The sequence below is a fragment of the Spea bombifrons genome, chromosome 1 (genome assembly GCF_027358695.1).
Source record: "Spea bombifrons isolate aSpeBom1 chromosome 1, aSpeBom1.2.pri, whole genome shotgun sequence".
In the NCBI taxonomy this organism is placed as follows: domain Eukaryota; kingdom Metazoa; phylum Chordata; class Amphibia; order Anura; family Pelobatidae; genus Spea; species Spea bombifrons.
The window spans coordinates 75,985,840-76,006,417 of record NC_071087.1 but is presented as its reverse complement, the minus strand read 5'-3'; the positions used below and the strand labels follow the sequence as shown (position 1 = coordinate 76,006,417).

The 20,578-nt window shown below is 41.6% G+C and overlaps 1 protein-coding gene across 1 annotated transcript; it reads left to right on the top strand.

Annotated features, from left to right (window-relative positions):
• The first annotated feature begins 586 nt into the window (after nucleotides 1-586).
• LSM4 (LSM4 homolog, U6 small nuclear RNA and mRNA degradation associated) lies at nucleotides 587-10,580 on the top strand. Its single transcript, XM_053456005.1, has 5 exons — nucleotides 587-695; nucleotides 1,074-1,115; nucleotides 2,376-2,474; nucleotides 9,208-9,391; nucleotides 9,844-10,580. Exons 1-5 carry the CDS (start codon nucleotides 693-695, stop codon nucleotides 9,930-9,932), a joined length of 417 nt encoding a protein of 138 aa, XP_053311980.1. The 5' UTR covers nucleotides 587-692; the 3' UTR covers nucleotides 9,933-10,580.
• The last annotated feature ends 9,998 nt before the right edge of the window (nucleotides 10,581-20,578 follow it).

The window sequence follows — 20,578 nt, the reverse complement described above, 5'->3', positions numbered from 1 at the left end:
AAAAAATAATCAGCAGGCAGTCCCTAAGGAATTCCCAGGTATGAATATAGGGCAATAGGTAATGTATTGATGTGGTCCTCTAGAATATATATGCGTGACTGGCATCAGGAGATGTTGCTGAACATAAATTAAGTCATTGTTCAACTGTGACACTTACAACACAGAAGAAAACGTAAGCAAATATGGGGGGGGGATAGTTTGGCCCTTTGTTTATGAAAAACCTGAAGGTATTATGAAGGACTGAAGGTGTTAATACAATGTGTTTCATTTTTTTACAGACCGGTAGGCATATAAAAATTACAGTAATTGGGAGTTTTCCCATACACCTCAATAAATGAATCGGGTTCTGACTGCGTGACCTTGAGACTCGACTCGCAGTCTCCCTGATATGAGTGTTTCTGGAGATCTTTTTTTTTAATCTACAAATCTACAATTCGTCAAAAAACACAAAAACCCCTTAACACTCTTCCGCCAATCAAAGAGAGCCATCATTTATTGGAACGCAATTTCGTCAGTACGTATTTACGTGAGATCCCGATAGAACACAAACGCTGATTGGATAGCGTTGAGGTGGAACGCTGGGGTTTTATTTGTGGCGGAAGCCGTCAGTCTGGTATCGGTTGACGCGCGCTGCTTGTTGCCGGATTGATTATAAGGAGGTGGCTGTGAGGCAACGCGGGACAAAGTGAAACATGGCGAGTTACGGGGGAATTGAATATTGAACATTGACTAAGAGCAAAGCTGGATATGTTTTATGTAAACCTCGATCTCTTGTTAATACAAAGAAGCTTTAATTTGAAAAAAAAAAATCAATTATTACCTGATTAAGGACTTGAATGTCGTGCATTTACTCTGTAACATGTTTCACGAAAGCACTAAATATAATCTTTTAGCTCATACCCGCTATTTTATCTATTTAGAAGTGACATATAAGTAATCATTCTGCTAAAACCTCTGTAATGCTGACCAAAAAGGCATTTTTGTGTGTTTGTGATGTGTTATACGTTCATGGCATGTTAAATGCTGCTACCTCGTTTGTTTGTGTATATTTACTTATTTATTTTTTCTCCCAGCTTCCATTATCTTTATTGAAAACTGCTCAGAATCACCCTATGGTAAGTAATACTATGTAGAATCGCTTGCTTTCCTTATTATTTGTCAGCTTAAATTAATATTTACAGTTTAAACTAACCATCTTTTTTTTCCGCAAATCCCAATTGGTGGAGAGTTTTGTTCCTGTAACCTCATGTAATGGTGTGATGTAATCTTGCATATTTAGCTTAAAACTTTACATTAGGGCAAATTCAGTTAGTTTCCCCTTCTAATGTCATCTTGGGCCCACTGTTCCAAATGCTGCTACAACTTATTTGCTTGATTATAACAATGACCCCCAAAAAATTTTAATTATAATTTATGAAGAAAAAGCCTTAATATAAGACTACCCAATAGGAAACATGTTTTACTTGTAAATATTCACATGTAAACTATGATTGAGAAAAATGTTTTTGTTTTTTTTTAATTTCCTGTTATGCGCATCTGCCCCATGGCTTGCGGAAATGCCATTTAACCCCCTTATATGCCACTCTGCCTACAGAAATGCCTTTTAACCCCCTTATATGCCACTCTGCCTACAGAAATGCCTTTTAACCCCCTTATATGCCACTCTGACTACAGAAATGCCTTTTAACCCCCTTATATGCCACTCTGCCTACAGAAATGCCTTTTAACCTCCTTATATGCCACTCTGCCTACAGAAATGCCTTTTAATCCCCTATATGCCCCAGAGTAGCATCTAGGAGGTATAAGGGATATCGGGGCACAGTGGCATCTCTGGCATATAGGTGGTATAAGGCATTTCTGGGGCAGAGTGGTAAGCGGGGGGTGAGATGTGCATAGCTGGGGGCAGGTTGGCAAATAAAAGAAAAGTGATTTTTTTCCCAATCATAGTTCTTACTAAAGACGAAGAAATAGTTTACATGAAATATTTACTAGTAAAACTTTTTTTGGTATTTTGGTAAAACTTAGTTTGAGAAATAATGTGTTTTTGGGTTCTTGTACCTTTTTAAAATATAGCTTTAATTATTATGTCCGTAAAATAAGAAGGCAAATAGAGAAATGCCATTGTGATAAAGAGATAAGTGTTAATGACGCATCTTAATGTAAATTATACGTTTTTATTTTAAATAAACGAAAAATTTGCATTTTTTTTAATCTGATCGAAAAAATAATCGGCCAACTAATCGATTATGAAAATAATTGTTAGTTGCAGCCCTGGAAACAAGTTTTACTTGCAGTCAGACACTAACAGGATCAAGTGATTTATCCATAGTTGGCAAATGCAGTCTTGCTCATAACACATTTCCTGTTTTCCATAGTTGGTGGAATTAAAGAATGGAGAAACCTACAATGGTCACCTGGTGAGCTGTGACAACTGGATGAACATAAATCTGAGAGAAGTTATTTGTACCTCTAGGGTAAGTTAAAATATTCATTATCTAGAGCACCCCTCTGTTTCTTTCCTTGCTTAAAGCAGGCTTGACACTTTCCCAAATAATACATTTCATTGTTCAGTCTACGATCAAGGATATATAATGTTTACAAATAGGGATGCACCTAAATGAAAATTCTGGACCGAAAATTCAGCGTTCACTTGGCCGAAACTGAAAATTACCCCCCTACCTTTAAAAAAAAAAAATAAAAAAAAAAAGCAGACTTTTATAAAAAGGAAAAAAGAAATTGGACAAAAAAATTTAATAACAATGTTAATATAAATGTATACCGGCAATCACACTCCTATCATGTCCAGGCATACCCAGATTCCAGCATGTACTGGCTGACTTAGCATGATAGGAGTGTGATTCCTAACAGCAATCGCACGCCTATCATGCCCAGTGTGACAGGATGCCAAACGTTGCTTCCTCCTGCTGGGACGCCAACAATTAACCCCTTCGGTGCCAGACAGAACCTATAGCTACAGTGTGGCTATTGTCCTGAAAAGGACATCACTAGGCTCACTTTATTTCTTATTTTAATGATTTTTTAAAAAAAAAATAATTAAATGCCCGTTTTTTACTTCGTTTTCTGTTTCAGCATGGGAGGAGGGTGAGTAACATGGTTTCTCCTCCCTGCAGCGATCACACTGTGATCTCTATGCAAGTCCCTCCAGACTTGCATAGAGATCGCAGCGTCTGTGCCTCATCGGAGGGGGGAGTCCAGGCTGTTAAAGCGACAGCCTGATCTCCCCTGCAAGAAGGGCTGGACCTAGCGGTGCGTCCATAGGGGATTATTGGGATGCGTTTTTTTTTTTTAACGTAACGCTACGTCCATAGGGGACTGAAGAGTTAAATACTATTCTAACACATTAATTAAATTTATTTATAATGCGCCGGCAGATTCTGCAATGCTGTTATAGTCAGAAGAACAATTTATACACGCATACAATAACAAACTGGTGCAAAGGAGAAGAGGGCCCTGCTCTTGCGAGTTTACAATCTAGTCGGTGGTTGAGGGGGAAGTGAGACAATAGGAGAGGACTGCTTGTATGGGGATGAGTTGATCTGGTTCTGATAATGTGTTGTGGTTGATTGTTCAGATGGCTTGATTATGATGGTTGGGAGTACTGGGAAGGAATGTTGTACGCTTCCCTGAACAGGTGGGTTTTCAGTTTGGGGGAATGGAATTCCACAGGAGGGGTGTGGCGCGGGTGAAATCCAGAATACGGGAGTGGGATGTGGATAGAGATGTAAGATGGTGCAGAGTTGTTGAGGGTTCTATAGGTCAGGCTCAGAAGTTTAAATTTGATTCTGAAGGGTGTGATTGGCATTGTGGGGCAGCGGATGAGGAACGGCGGCAGAGAAAAATTAATCTGGCTGCAGTGTTGAGGATGGATTGAAGCGGGAGAGGGGGTGACCAGTTAGTAGGGAGTTGCAATAATCCAGGCAGGATATCACAGGGTAGTGGATTAGTAACTTGGTGGCTTCTTGTGAGAGGAAAGGGTGGATTCGGGAGATGTTTCTCAGGTGGAGGCAGCATGATTTGCTGAGGGACTGGAAAAACCATATATTATGTTAGTGTCTCTTTTTTCATTGTATGAAACTTTTTTTATAATCATCTTCATCACTTAAATCACATTCAGAATCACTCTGATTCTCTGAAGGCTAATTCTTCCTTTATAACAGTGACATTTAGTGGTCTTTAGGAAATCCAACCTTGAACCACAAGCTGTAAAATATTTTCTCGGATATATTCCGACATAGTCCAGCAAAGGGTTCAGTATGAGTTTTAATAATCTTCTAATAAATAAACAGAATTTACATTGCATATATTTTGCTTGTTTAAGATTTAGGTACAAAACACAGTTTTCAGCTGGTTAACCCCTTCAATCCCCTATAGACGTACCGGGACGTCCAAAAAACGCCCACAAAGAAACCCCTATGGACGTCCCGGTACGTCCAGCCCTTCGTGCAGCGTCAGGGACACATCCCTGCCGCTGCACGGGAGACCAGGCTGTCCTGGACTCCCCACTGACAGCAGAAGCCGGCTTTGCCGGCTTTCTGCTGTCCGATCGCCCGTAACAGCTTCCGGCATGAAAGCCGGTAAGCTGTTACCGGTAAACTGCCCGATCGCGCAGTTGCAAACGCGCGATCGGGCATTCCCTTCCGGGTTACGTCACTGCTGACGTAACCCGGAAGGTCATCGGAGGACAGGATATCCCCTGCGGGGATATCCTGCCCTCCGATGAGGCACAGAGACGCTGCGATCTCTATGCAGGTCTGTGAGGACCTGCATAGAGATCACAGTGTGATCGGTGCAGGGGGATCGCGGGGAGGGGAGTGAGAGACCATCTCTCTCACTCCCCCTCCCGTCCTGTAAGAGAAAAGCAGAAAAAAAAAAACTGTTAGTCATTTAAAAAAATAATATTAAAAAAATCATTAAAATATTAATATAAATAATACAAAAAAAAATTATAATGTGGGCTGTGATGTCATTGTGACATCACTGGCATGTTCAGGAGGTCCCTAGGAGGACCTCTAACCATTTCTGTGTAAAAATTATATATAAAAAAAATGTAAAAAAATTAAAATAAAAAAAAATTAAAAAAAAATATATAAAAAAAGATAATAAAAAATTATTAAAAAACCTTACTTCCCATTGCCCTAGCATAACATCTAGCCAGTATAACCCTCCTGCCCCCGTTCACAACCCCCAAATCCGTTAAGCCATAGGCATAAAAATTATACAAAATTGTACACCTAATAGTTTGCTCCCTGGAGCTGGCAAATTCTCGAAAATCTATATAAATTAGGTATTTCTGAAATCAGGACACCTGAATTGATAAACTTGGAGGGGATTTTCCATCACTTTACCTAATTTTGTGAGGATTCAGAGGGAAAATGTAAAAAAAAATTAGTTTATTTTTCTAATCTTCGCTAGTTTTTACTAAATTTCTCATTCTAAATTTTCAGCTAATCATCCAACTATGGTATCAAACGAAAGCTCTATCTCTCCTTGAAAAAACGATATATAGTTTACATGGGTACACTATTCACAGGAAAAGAGAATCATCGCTAAACCGACATACCCCAAAAATGGCAAAATTGCTCTGGGCTTTGAGGTACCAAAAACCCCTGGGATTGAAGGGGTTAATTTTAGACACGTTATGATGTTATGAGTTGCTGATTCATAACATGACCACTAGGCGGAACCTGAGAAAGTAAAAGCAATGTTTTGCTAGAACAATTCTTGTAGTATAAAGTGTTTATAGTCACTAGGTGGTAGCATTTGCTGTATATGCAGACCTTCAAAAGTACTACATGTCCGATCTCGGCAACAAATCTTAACTCAAACGTATGGCTCAAGTAGGGCTGCAACAACTAATCGATAAAATCGATAATGCCCCCCCCCCCGAATGTTAGTCCATATTGCCAGGGGAGGTGAAATTGACAAACACAGGAAACAAGAACAGGTTACATTTAGGGCTGCAACAACTAATCAATAAAATCGATAATGAAAATCGTTGCCAACGAATTTCATTATCGATTAGTTGAATCGATTATTATCGATTATAAAATGAGGGTTTTTTTCAGAAAAATATAATCCGTTTAGTCTGACTCACAGCAGCAGCTCCTACTTACCAGTCCCTCCTTGTAATCACTGTGACAACTGGCCCCGCCCCCTTCCTTCTCCCAGAAGGCCAGAACCACATGGCTGTGACACTCATCTAACTGTAAGTGTAAAATTAATATTTGGGCTACTGAAAGTTAGGGGAGGTGGGGGTTAATTTAGGGGCAGTTATGGTTAATGGGGTGTTTAGGGTTAATATAGGGGCAGTTATGGTTAATGGGGTGTTTAGGGTTAATTTAGGGGCAGCTATGGTTAATAGGGTGTTTAGGGTTAACTTAGGGGCAGCTATGGTTAATGGGGTGTTTAGGGTTAATTTAGAGGCAGTTATGGTTAATGGGGTGTTTAGGGTTAATTTAGGGTAGTTGTTTTGATGGGGTATTTAGAGTTAATTTAGGGATAGTTATGGTTAATGGGGTGTTTAGGGTTAATTTAATGATGAGGACTGAGGGTTAGTTTAATAAAGTTAACTTAAGGTGCAGTTAGAGATAAAGGGGGGGGGCAGACTAAAGGGAATCTAAATCCTGGGGGCAGTGAAGATTAACCCAGTACTTATTTATAAAAGTATGGTGTCAGTGTGCTGTGAACGGGTCTGTATGACTCTATGGGGGGTATAAGGCATATCTGGGGAGGACGGAGTGACATATCTGGGGGTATAAGGCATATACGGTATATAAGGCATATGTGGGGAGGGCAGCGTGGCATGTCTGGGGAGGATGGAGTGGTGTATCAGGCACAGTGGCATATGTGGGGGTGGAGTGGTATATGTGGGAGGCAGCGTGGAATGGTATATGTGGAGTGGTATATGTGGGAGGCAGCGTGGAGTGGCATATGTGGGAGGCAGCGTGGCATGTCTGGGAGGCAGCGTGGAGTGGCATGTCTGGGAGGCAGCATGGCAAGCCTGGGCTCAAATGTGCATAAATTGGGGGGCTGGTTGGGAAATAAAGACAAGAAATGCAATTTTATCAAAGTTTTTTTTTTTATTCTGCTGTTTGTATTTAACATTGTTTGTTTATTAAATTATTTTAAATAAATGAAAAATTTACATCCATTTTTTTTTATCCGATTAATCGACAAAATAATCGGCCAACTAATCGATTATGAAAATAATTGTTAGTTGCAGCCCTAGGCTCAAGCTTTTTTAAAATCCAACCTCAAATAGAGGTCTTACTACAAGACTAAGATCCAGATCCCCTGCAGCGCTGCAGGTGCCCTGGATCCTCCAGTCTGGCAGCCAGTGGACATCTGAACTGTGCGCACAAACAACCTCCGTTGCTGCCCGGGACTCATAAAACAGAGTGCCGGCGTGACATGACCTTCCAGTGCTCCACCATAGAAGCCCCAGTAGCGGGAGGTTGTTGGTGCATACGTTCACCAGCTGCCAGACAGGAGGATCTCCCACGACTGCTAACCAGCCTCCGCTGTTACCCGGCACTTCCGCCAGGCGTTCTATGACTGAGTGCCGGCGTGACGTGCTCAGTCATAGAAGTGCCGGAGAGCAACAGAGGTTGTTTCTGTGTGTCGTGCAGATGTTCTCCGGCTGCACCAACTAGACACCAGGGAGTCTGAAGCATGAGGGGCAAGTATGAGGATGCATTGGTAAGTCTGAGGGGGGGGGGGCAGAGTTGCAAATAGGGGATGAGGTTCGTAAAGCTCGCTTTTTTAGCTTTATTTATTTATTTATTTTATTAATCAGATTGCGATTAGAAAGCTGAACTCCATTGGTGGAATGCAGTACTTGTTCCCTGGTCTGGAGAGACCCTCTCAGAAACATTCTTTTAAAGGACGCCGCCATCTTGCAAGAGGCAAAGTTCTCTTGCAGTGGCGCTTGTGACCTCTCTCCGGAAGTTTTTGGTGTTGCTGAATGCCTCACTATCAAGGCTTTTCAGAGATACCATTTAAGCTTAGGAGGTAATCGTTGATCGGCTTCTAAGCTCTTTTTAACTGGGTTTCCGTCGACATACAATATATGGCGAACGTCTGGGGGAGGTGCCACGTGGGCCCTCTGCTGCCGATCTCGTTGCTCCTGAATTCCATGACATTGAGACATTACAAGAACACTGTTTTAAATGAAGAAAGCAATGGTAGATCCCTTTCTACACCCATTTAAAGCTACAATGTACCTGGCACGTCATTGTCGTCAAGGGGTTAAACCAAGGCTGCATAAATTGTTTACCTGTCTTGGTTGTGCCCAGGCGTAATATCCAACCCTTGTATCACTCGGATCCATTGGATCTTTATTCTCCTTGACCTTTACCTGATCAGGTTTTCCGTAATTCTCGAGCTATTTGTCGGCTAGGATCTGCAGGAGTGCCCCCTGGACTTTATAACCCTAACTATATTGGAAGCCCTTGGCCCCACCAGAGTGCTCTTTTGCACAAATATGCCACTTGTGGTGGGGCTCAGATGAGGGGTGGTTAGTAGAGGGAGTACCTTGGGATCACCCCGAAAACATTAATTTAGGGTTATATGAGCATTGCTGTGCTTGGTGGCCTGATTGTGGCACTAGGCTGTCTAGGTGGGGTATTGTTTGTAATGATGGGATTATCTCCTAATCTGAGTTTGGGTATAAGGCTGTGTTTTTTCACAATAAAGGCTGTGTTTTTCACCTCAACATGAGTTCTGTCTGGTGCTTGGGGTGGGCTGTCAGGACAGTACTTGCGCTGCATCAGCTAGATCTTGGTCAGCTACAGCGCCAGCGCGGCTCCATTCCTACGAAGTCCTGCGTCATCTCTTCCGCTAGTTCTGTCTAGCACTGAGAAGGTTAACCGCTGAAGTCCCGGGAAGTAAGCAACGTTAGGCGGTGTACCCAGTCGGGGTACAGGAACTCCTGTCACACCATATTCGTGTTAAATATTTATTAGCACCAAAATCTAAACCGTAAAACATTGCTCAGAGCATTTGCTCTGAAAAACCCCATCATTTTATCATCGATAATCGATTCAACTAATCGATAATGAAAATCGTTGCCAATGGATTTCCTTATCTATTTTATCGATTAGTTGTTGCAGCCCTATAATCATCCCTACTGTTTTATAAAATCCTCTTAAATCAGTGGTGCTCTAATTTTTTATTCCTCTTCAACAGGATGGTGATAAATTCTGGCGGATGCCGGAGTGTTACATACGTGGTAGCACTATAAAATACTTGCGCATTCCTGATGAAATCATTGATATGGTGAAGGAGGAAGTTATGTCAAAGGGCAGAGGTCGTGGAGGGATGCAGCAACAGAAACAGATGAAGGGTAGAGGAGCTGGAGGTGCTGGACGAGGTAATTAAACTGTGAAAGTTCTGTGTAAATATACTAATCAATCTAAATGACTGCACAATTTTCAGAAAATACACATATGAACATTGCTGAATCCATGCCCTGTCTTCCCTTAGCTCATCTCACTTAATGTTTATTAAACTCTGTCCACACCAATGCAGCTGTTAGAGGAGCTTGCTCTTATTTACATTTGCTTTCAATGTCTGCATGTATTTTAAAGTACCAGCAATTTACATGGTACTGTATAACATTCAGAAGTTACAAATGCCAGCAACCTAATGCATTAGGTACCAAGAGACCCTGTTGATTGATAAGGTAACACAGCATGGGTTTGTTTAAAATGTTACAAATATTAAATGTACATGGTTTGTAGCTGTTCTTTCTAAATGATCTTTGGAGCACAGTCACACTGACCTTAAGTGCATTTAAGTAAATCCCTTTCATGGTGATTGCAGGTGTCTTTGGAGGAAGAGGGAGAGGAATTCCTGGTGGTGGCAGGGGACAGCAGGAGAAGAAGCCAGGCAGGCAAGCTGGAAAGCAGTAATGTTATGACTGTTCTTCCTCATTCTAGAAAAGGCTACACACTGTCTGCCAAGTATTTAAAGAGTTAATTCTCCAAATTTTCAAAAAACCCATGATGTCAAAAGTACTTTTTTTTTTTTTTTGTCATTGCTCTCCCTATCTCTGAAATGGTAGTTTTCAACCAGCCTGAGGGACGCATACTACTTCTAAGAGCAGAGACAGTCCAGAACCAGATATAAGACAAATGCCCTCCCCCTCCACTTCTGTTTCTGGGAGGTCTTCTCGTGCGAAGGAACTTATGGCACTGGAGAAGCATTAGACAGTTTACCATTCTCAAGCAGCAGGATTGTTGGAGTAACTATTGTGCCATGGTACACATCACTTGGAAAAACTGTGCAGCATGTATTTTTGTTGAAGCATGGGTTTGTTTTGTTTAAATTTGCCACACAACAGGAGTCATTAACTACAGGTAACATGTCCTGACAATGTGTTGCAGATCCCTTTTAGCTGTGTATGTGAAATAATTTGCAGTATGACTATATCAAGAACAAAATGCATAGTGGCCAGAGATGTTTGTTTGTTTTTATTTCTCTATGAACTTGGCAGCAAGACCTGATTAAGGGATTTTCAAGTGTTATGCACCCATTGTAACGTAATATCCGCTAGAAAAGGTGGAAAAATATTCTTGTGTTAGTCCTCACCTTTACGATCGCCTTTCTGGGTATTCTATAACTCAGGCATGTTCTCCCAGAAGGGCTCAAGTTAAATAAATGCACTTGAGTTGTGGAATATCCTAAACAAGTAGAGGCCACTCACTTCCTCCGTTCCATTTGATGTAGTCATGGTTACTTTGGAACTAAATATATATATAACTTTTTTTTTAAGAGAATTAATTTTCATCCTTAAAGAAATCAGTGGGTTTTTGCAGCTTTTGGGAGCATTTGCCAAACACAGATCAGGACATATTAAAGAGTTCTAAATGAATTGCATGCATTTGCTTTCGTTTACAGGTCCTTTTTAAGTACTTACCTATGCCTGTCGGCTGCATTTACAGTCAGTTTCATTTATTTTTTCCAGTGTGTATTTTCATAAAGTTTGACGTATCAGCAGATAATGCTTCCCAGCCTCTTCCCAATGGAATATTGCTTTTGTTAACATTGTCAAAGTACAGAGTTTTGTTTTTTTCTTCATAAAATAAATACATTCATGCAAAGTGTGTACTTCTACTGTTCCATATACAAATTTGTTGCCAAAGGGAACAATATCCCTTTTTTAAGTGTGAAGTGTGTCCCTTTTTGTTTAATTTTTTTATTTCACTTTTTTCCCATCTTCCTTCTCTACGTCATTGACATCCTGACTTTTTCATAGGCTTTGTGGAAATTACCTGTCTGAATACTTATGAGGCAATGAGTGTAGTGTGCGTATGTGTATATGTTAGGGTTGTACCAATATATCAGTGGCCAAAAGATATCGGCCGTAAAGGGCATTATCCGCAAATAAAAACGGCCGAAAATAATCGTCCGCAGGGGCTGGGCTGCTTACCTGCGCGTTGGCTGCACAGTGTGCCAGCAGCATCTTTTGTACAGGCCAGGAAAAGCAGGAAGCCAGCGGAGTCACGTGAATGCACATCGCATGACGCTGCCCCCGGACAGCCAACTGTGGGGTTAGGGATATATTAGAAACGCCCAGAGAATTAGAATATGCGTTAGCCGTTTTCCAAAAGGAGGAAATGGGGAGGACATTGCCAAAGACACAAGTGATACAAGTCTGCCCCTCGGGAGCCACACTTGCTGTAGCGGTCATCAGATTACATGCCCCTTTTGTAGTTTGGATTAAAAGGTCTAGGGTTTTTTTTTCCAGTCCCGGGTCATAAACCCTTGAACTTGTGAGGCCTGCATATAGGTTAAAGTATTGTACATGTAGGTCAAGGAAAGCATCCCGAAAGTCCGTCAGTCACCAGAGGTCTGGCGGATTTATTAAATAGTACATCTATAGTGTTTACATGGGACCTGCTCCGGTGCTTAAACACCTGGGCAGCTTTACCAGCCTAAAAGCCCAGGCTATCTTTCCAGGGTTGAAAAGGTGAAACCTCCCATTGTAACTGAAGATTTAGCCGTGCCTGTTTCCGTGCACGTATCGTAGTGAGGGAACATCTCCCACCAGCCTATTTATCAGAGTGCAGTAGGGATAGCAGGGAAGCATCTTTAGACATGACTCGGTCTATTAACATGTCGGTATAAACATTGGATTAGTTTATCCAATCTATTGCATATCTGGTCAGCACTGCAATACTATAATCCCTAGGGGATGGGAGATTAAGTCCCCAAAAATATTTTGTGTGTTGTAAGTGACTCAGGCTAATGCGTGGGTTCTTATGCCAAATAAACTTGGTATAAGATGATTTTAAGTAGTGTAGTATGTGAACGGGTAGGTAATGTCAGCAAAGTTTGGAGAAAATTAAAAAGCCTAGGAAAACCAATTTTAATCAGAGGAACGCGTCCCTAAAAGGCCAAAGATAGATTAGTCCATCCAGCCAACTTTTTTTTTTTTTTAGTAATAATGGGGGGGTATGTTAAAATAAACTTTTTTTATATATATATAATAGGCCAGGGCTTTGGACAAGTGTTGTGAAGGCTTCTGAACGTATAAAAGTAAGTCATCCCTAAATGCCACCGCTCTGATGGTTCGCCCACCGATTTCAAAACCAGGAAGCTCTGGTGAATCTGACAAGCACCAGAGCACTGGGTCAAGGGCAATGTTAAAAATGAGAGGGAGAGTGGGAGGGGTGTACTTTATACATGTAGTACAGGGGTGTCCAACCTGTGGTGCTGGAGCAGCTGATCCAGTGATCAATTACTGCACACCAGCAAATCCACTAGGGACCTGAAACTTGATGACATCTGCAAAAAGTTAAGGAAATATGCACTGTGCAGACTGCATGTATATGTAATGTTGCCACCTGCACAGCCATTAAACACCTGGATGTAACATCTCCTTTTGGCTGCTCACCACCTTTTTGCGGGGAGAATACATTTTATTAGTGATATTGAAAAAGGAGGTGGAATAAGCCTAATTAGATTAACCGTTGTAAGGACACTGGGTGCCGGATCAGGTAGGAGTCTCGATGCAGGGGCAGGTTCGGATTTAGATCATGGCCATAGACAGGCTGATGATGTTTCCAGTTCTGGGTTATGCTCCGCTTTAGCCTTAGTCTTTCTCTTGGGCACCATCTATAGGTGTTCTGAGAACTAGCAGGAAATAAAATTGGGGTGACAAGCTCAGTACAGCTGGAAGCCCTCAGGCAGGGCACATGGCTGAGACAGGAATCAAAACCAAAGAATGCAAAGGCCAGGAACCCAATGCTCTAGCGCTGAGGTTAGGATAATGCCCGGTTTATATTGGGCCTTAATTGCTTGAACGTGGGGCATGTGTGTCAAGAGCACGCAGGAATAACATGGTCATGGAGAGACAGAAGGAAACAGCGACCCAAGATCCACCTGGTGGAGTAGTGGATAGGTGATTCATCTGCAATCCACAAGGTTGCTGGTTCCAATTCCTGTGGATCCTGACATAACCCCCCATGCACCTCAGTTTGAGGTAGAAGCAGATCTAGGAAGCTTCTCTTGGCTAGGTTTTACTGTGGACGTGATCATGGATTTTAGAAGTTGAAAGTCCTTGAAAAATCACTACAAAAAACGTATGCTGCTCCTTTTTACAGTTTGATATTAACATGATCTGTCTTGTTAATTGGGCTAAGGCCGATAGCACTCCTGCAGCCTCCATAGTATGACTAGAGTATTTTGTGATCCAGGAAAGGATTATAACAAACAAGCATAAATCATAACACTGAAGGAAATGCAGCAAATAGGGAACTGTAACGAACAAAAGGAAAAACCAGAGATAAGCAACTCCGCAGCCTGGATGGGGCCTGACAACAGTAGAAAATATGGTGGCTTCACTTCAACACTTTCTTTACTGAGAGTAAGTTTTTAAATTTTTACATCTTTAACCACTTAATGACCTATGATGTGCCTGGCTCTCTTCAGACTGCATTCAACCTTGCAAGTGCTGTCCCCCTTTTCCTGCTAGCACCCAGCTTCCTGGGAGTTGAGTGCAGAACCATTTTTTTTATGGCTCTCTCCAGACTGCATTCAACCTTGCAAGTCAATGGAGCCCAGCTTTCTAATCACAATGTGATTTAGTAAAATATTTAAATTATATATACATATGTATATATTATATAATATATATATATATATCTTAGAAAAAATGTGGCAACGTTTAAAAATAATTATGCAGTGATGTCACTATCAGGGGAACCATCCAGTTCCAGCAAAATGTAAAAAAACAAAAAAAACAAAAGTTTATTATGAGCAAGTGCTAAAATTAGTGCTGTATCTTCCCATATATATACAGCCATGAAAAAAGTACACCCTCTTTGAATTCTATAAATTTACACATCAGGACATAATAAAAATCATCTGTTCCTTAGCATGTAAATAGGAACAGCATGTAAATAGGTAAATACAACCTCAGACTTACAACAAGACAACATATTACACAGTTTCAATTTTTTAAATAAAAAATAAAGCGAAAATGGAGAATCCATGTGTGGAAAAAGTACACCTTATGATTCAATAGCTGGTAGAACCACCTTTAGCAGCAATAACTTGAAGGATTAGGAGCTGATCAACAGCCTCCCATGTACTACAGAAATAGTTCTACTTAGGTCACCTTTGGCAGTCTCAAAGGAGAGGCCCTACAGTGCCACCCTGTATCAAATATGGTTGGCACTAAAAGATATGAAATGTATGTGATGGAGGGAGCATACCTTTAAACATGGAAGACATCTGCCAAGGAAGGTAAGAAAAGGACACCCTTTTACAGAAATATTGTTTCATTGATTATTAAAAGCAGTGAGCTACTTATTTGTTTCATGGTTGGCACATGAAAAAAAAAGTAGGCAGGCAATGTGACAATAGTGGCAAAAGAGAAGGTTGTCATACTGCCTTAGAGATCACTGATCAGCTTTAACTTCTGTCTTTTCTCTCTGTATTTTAGAAGAAAACAAAATAACATAACTTTATTAAATTTCCAAAAAGGGAGTAAGGCTTTCCAGTAAACTTTGGGCAACATTTAGGGTCATCTTGTATTCATTAACAGATGTTCACAAATATCATGTGCATTTTTTAAATGTATTCTTTCTTTGTCATAAGCAGAACATATGCTATACCATCGCTGCTTCCACTTATTTACCCTTCTCCTTCTTTGAACAGAGACTTTCCTTCCTTGCCTTTCTCTGTAATAATGATAAACTTTTTTTTAGGACTCATGGTGCCGTGTATTTACATGGCTGAACGTTCACACAGAGACTCTTCTGTAATTCTGACTCTTATTTGCCAAAGGCACACTGTCCACCACAATGAGTCAGAACTTCTGTGCGCTTTAACATTGGATGGAAATATTTACACATTAAACTTGCATATTCCACCAGGAGTGCTAAAAGACATTTCATTTCTTGTTTGCAATCTAAAAATACACAAGCATAGGTTATAATCTTGTCTAGTCCTCAAAACTGTATTTTTTTTTTTTACTCAGATCTCATTGGCTAGACTGGTGGTTCTACTGAGCATTTTCAGGGGTAGCTGGTTGAGAAGTTACATGAGACAGTAGTAGTAGTTTTAAAGTCAATAAACATGGACTCTTTGCACCACCAGTGTTATCGCTGCTAGTGTGCTAGAGATTTCTAGAAAGATCAGTCTTTTAGCATGACTAGGTAAATCTGGCTTACAGTCTTGTCAGGGACACCAACACATTCAGTCTGTAGTCTATATACTGAACACTCACTGGCCACTTTATTAGGTACAACTTGCCAATACCGGGTTGTACCCCCTTTTACGGTCAGAACTGTCTTCATTCTTCGCAGCATACTTTCTACAAGGTGCTGGAAACATTCCTCAGAGATTTTGGTCCATATGGACATGCTGGCATCACGCAGTTGCTGCAGATTTGTAGGCTGCACATCCATGATGCAAATCTCCACCACATCCCAAAGGTGCTCTATTGGATTGAGATCTGGTGACTGTGAAGGCCATTGGAGTACAGTGAACTTATTGTCATGTTCAAGAAACCAGTTTTAAATGAAGTGCACTTTGTGACATGGTGCATTATCCTGCTGGAAGTAGCCATCAGAAGATGCGTACACTGTGGTCACAAAGGGATGGACATGTTCAGCAACAATACTAAGGTAGGCTGTTGCATTTAAATGATGCTCAATTGGTACTAAGGGGCCCAAAGTGTGCCAAGAAAACGTTCCCCACACCATTACAGCCTGAACCGTTGATACAAGGCAGGATGGATCCATACTTTCCTGTTGTTAACGCCAAAGTCTGACCCTGCCATCTGAATGTTGCAGCTGGAATGGTGACTCATCAGTCTTCCATTGTCCAATTTTGGTGAGCCTGTGTGAATTGCAGCCTCAGTTTCCTTTTCTTAGATAACAGGAGTGGCATCAGTTGTGGTCTTTTGCTGCTATAGCCCATCTGCTTCAAGGTGCAACGTGTTGTGCGGTCAGAGATGGTATTCTGCTTACATTGGTTGTAACCCGTTGTTATTTGAGTTACTGTTGCCTTTCTATCATCTCGAGCTACTCTGCCCATTCTCGAACCTATGACATCAACAAGCAGGGCCGGCCCGTCAATGGAGCTGAGTGGGGCAACTGCTCCAGGCGGCACTTTTTTTTATTATTATTAAAGCAGTTTTCGCTTACCAAGTTGTCAGAACCCGCCCGGCCCGCCTCTCTCTCTCCTCTGTGGCGAGTCTCCCTGTTCGGTCTCGGTGCCAGCTTGTAATGCTGAGCACCGGAAGATGACGTCATTTCCGGCGCCCAGCATTACAAGCCGAGACCGAACAGGGAGACTTGCCGCAGGACTGCTGAAAGGTAAGTACAGGGGGGGGTAGATAATAGGGAGGGAGAGTAAGGGTAGATAATGGGGGGCGGCAGGGACGGAGGGAGAGGAAGGGTAGATAATGGGGGGGGCAGCATTTTAAACTTCGCCCCAGGCGGCATTTTGTCTTGGGCCGGCCCTGTCAACAAGACATTTTCGTCCACACAACTACCACTCACTGGATATTTTCTCTTTTTCGGACCATTCTCTGTAAACTCTAGAGATGGTTGTGTGTTAAAATCCCAGTAGATCAGCAGTTTCTGAAATACTCAGACCAGCCCGTCTGGCACCAACAACCCAGTACTAGCAAAGTGGCCAGTGAGCGTATATGCGGTGAAATTTGTTTTTATTATTATCTTACTAAGCAGGATTTATGAACTCAAACTGAGAAGCTGGCAGCAAATCTAATTATACAACAGACATAGGGGCGCATGTACATGTGGGAAAAAAATATATATAATAGTGTAATAAAGTAAAAAAAGGTAATGAAATGTGTGATATGGATACACTCACAAACATAGATGTATCAGAGGCTCTTCAGAATAAAACATATTTTCTTTATTTCTTCCATTACTCTGAAATGAATAAAATAGGAAAACCCAATGGTGCAGTATCTTCTTATGGTGTTTGAAAAAAGTCAGAATGCACTTACAGGATCGTAGAATTGATAAAGCTCTTCAAAATAGAAAAGTCCGGTGGTAGAGGAAAAAGACCAAGAAACTGCTCCTATCGGATGGTGCCGTGGGAGTTCCTCCTTCTCTCTACTTCTCTCAACGCGTTTCGCCTTCTATGGCTTCCTCAGGAGAAAAAACTTTCAAGTTTTAGTCCGTGATACCTATAACGGAGAGCCTCTGATACCATCTATGTTTGTGAGTGATCCATATCACACATTTCATTACCTTTTTTTACGTTATTACACTATTATATAAATTTTTTTTCCACATGTACATGCGCTCCTATGTCTGTTGTATATGTTGCTGAACACTGAGAGGAGTGTTATTGGGCTGCTGCAGTATTGTGGGAAGTATTTACTTATACATTTTTCAATTAATACCGTATTTGCCCGATTATAAGACGACCCCCAAAATCTAAATATTAATTTAGGAAAAAACAAAAAGCCTGTATATAAGACTACCCTATAGGAAAAAAAGTTTTACTAGTAAATATTAATTCATGCAAACAATTTTTTCCTATTTAATAAAAGCTATGATTGATAAAAATATATATTTTTTTACTTCCTTTTATTTGCCAACCTGCCCCCCCCAGTTATGCACATCTGCCCCCAGGGTTGCCACTCTGCCCCCAGAAATGCCTTATACCCCCTATTTGCCACTCTGCCCCATGATGTGCCTTTTAACCCTCTATATGCCAGAGTGGGTTAAAAGGCATTTCTGGAGGTATATATATAACTGCTAACAGCAATCACACTCCTATCAAGGCAGCCAGTATATGCTGGAACCTGGGGATGATAGGAGTGTAAGTACAGCCTCCCTATGCCATGCTACCACCACCACCCCCTTACACATCCATGCTATCACACACACTCTCATTTAAATACTCATTCATTCCATTAATCACACATACTTGCTCAAAAACCCTCCCCCACCCCCTTACCTGAACTGCAGATCTCTCACTCGAAGACTTCTGCAGGGGCCCGGCTGTGTGAGCAACTTCTCTGGCCCCGCCCCCAGAGGAAGGAGGGGGAAGAATTATGTGACACTCTGCTAACTTCCTGTTCTCCTGCAGCTAGCAGAAGAGACGCTGCTCGTGACCAAAGCACCGGTAAGCAGCCTGGCCTCAGCGGACATTTTTTTGAGGTCTGATTAGAAGACGACCTCGATTATAAGACGAGGGGTATTTTTCAGAGCATTTGCTCTGATAAAAACCTCGTCTTATAATCGAGCAAATACAGATTTTTTTTCACATACTGTCACGACCGGGGTACAGGTTCTGGATCCGCGCTGCAGAATCAGCGCCCTCTGGAGGAGAGAGGACGTACTGCCACCAGGCACAGGAGACAGGTAGTATATCACCAAAAATAATGAAAAGGTGGAACTCAGGAACAAAAAATAAATAAATAATAACAACGGTTTCCGAGGGGTCAGGCAAAAGAGTAGTCGGGGTCACAAGCAAAGGTCAGGGCAGGCAGCGATACAACGGAGGTCAGGAATAAGCAGGAGTCAAAACCAGAAAGCTAAATCAGGAACAACGCTAGTGAAAGGCAAAAAGGCACTAACACAGGCAATGGTGTAGTGCCAAATGAGGGTTTAAATATCCCTCCAACAATATGGATCCTCCTACCCTCCTAATTAGGGGGAGGAGAAAAAAGAATAAATGTCGCTTTAAGAGCGACATGAATATTCATGAGATGAGCCGTTCGCGCATGCGCGAACGGCTCTCACGACGTGGAGGCGCGCGCCCCGGAATTATCCCGCGAACTTGCCGGGGACGCGCGTCTTGCAGGCGAACGGACCCGGCGGCTGCTCACCACGACGGCACGAGCAGGGAGCCGGCTGCGCATGCTGCGTCTCGGCGTCCCTGCCGGCAGCCCGACGGAGGAGGAGGTAACACATACGTACTGGTGTTTATCTTTCACCTTTGGGTTTATAGCAAATCTAATTATACCTATTACTGGACATTGCTCAAATTTTGCAGAATTCTGACCTAGAGATACCTTAGTGAATCAGACTGTTTTTTTGTGGAGCTGTTCTAAGGTTTGCTTGCTGGAAACTTAAATACTGGAGTTATTACCAGGGGAGTGATTTAATCTCATCCAGTGATGAATAACATTATGATAGGAATGAATATATAATATACATAATGTATTTATATGTGTGATATATATATATATATATATATATATTAAGGTTTTTTCTTATTATTGTTGGACTTGGGCAAGATATTTGAGCTTAAAGTGCGAAAATTGCATCTAACATGGCTGTGCTAAACATAAGACAAAAGCATGGCAGACTTATGTCTTAATGTCACTTTGCAGAGTAAACTTTTTTAGATCCCTCAAATGGTATTGCCAGGAATTGCATGTTGATCTTCAATATGTCAAAGTGGTTATATTTAGTCCGCTCCATATGCTGGTCATTACTGTTATACTGTTATATGTGGTTTTTAAAAAAAATAAAAATATTCAATTAAGAGATTGGAATGCAAACTGGGATGATAGCACCTAATGTCACCTTGCTTAGTAAAATGTTTATGCTGTGAATTGCATGTTGTTAACGGATATCTTAAGTGGTTATCAGGGGTGGGATTCACTCCCGGACTGCACCGATCCAGGCCGGAAGGGCCCTTTCTAAACTTTTTTGAACCAGCACGGGGACACAGGAGTGTATCAGGTCACTTTACCCCACAGTGAAACTGAGCCTGCCCGCACAGTATGCGAGCAGCCGGAGAGGACGCTGTAGGAGCGGTGAGAGGTAAGCAGAGGTGGTATGTGTGTGTGTTTGCATATATGTATGTTTGGATGTGAGCATGGATGTGTACTTGTGTGTGTGTGTGAGCATGGAAGTGTACGTGTGTGTGAGCATGGAAGTGTACTATTGTGTGTGTGTGCGTGTGCAAGCATGTGTAATTTTGTGCGTGTGTGAGCATACATGTGTAATTGTGCCTGTGTGTGTGTGTGTGAGCATGGATGTGTAATTATGTGTGTGAGCAGGGATGTGTTATTGTGTGTGTCTGTGTAAGCATGTATGTGTTAGTGGGTGAG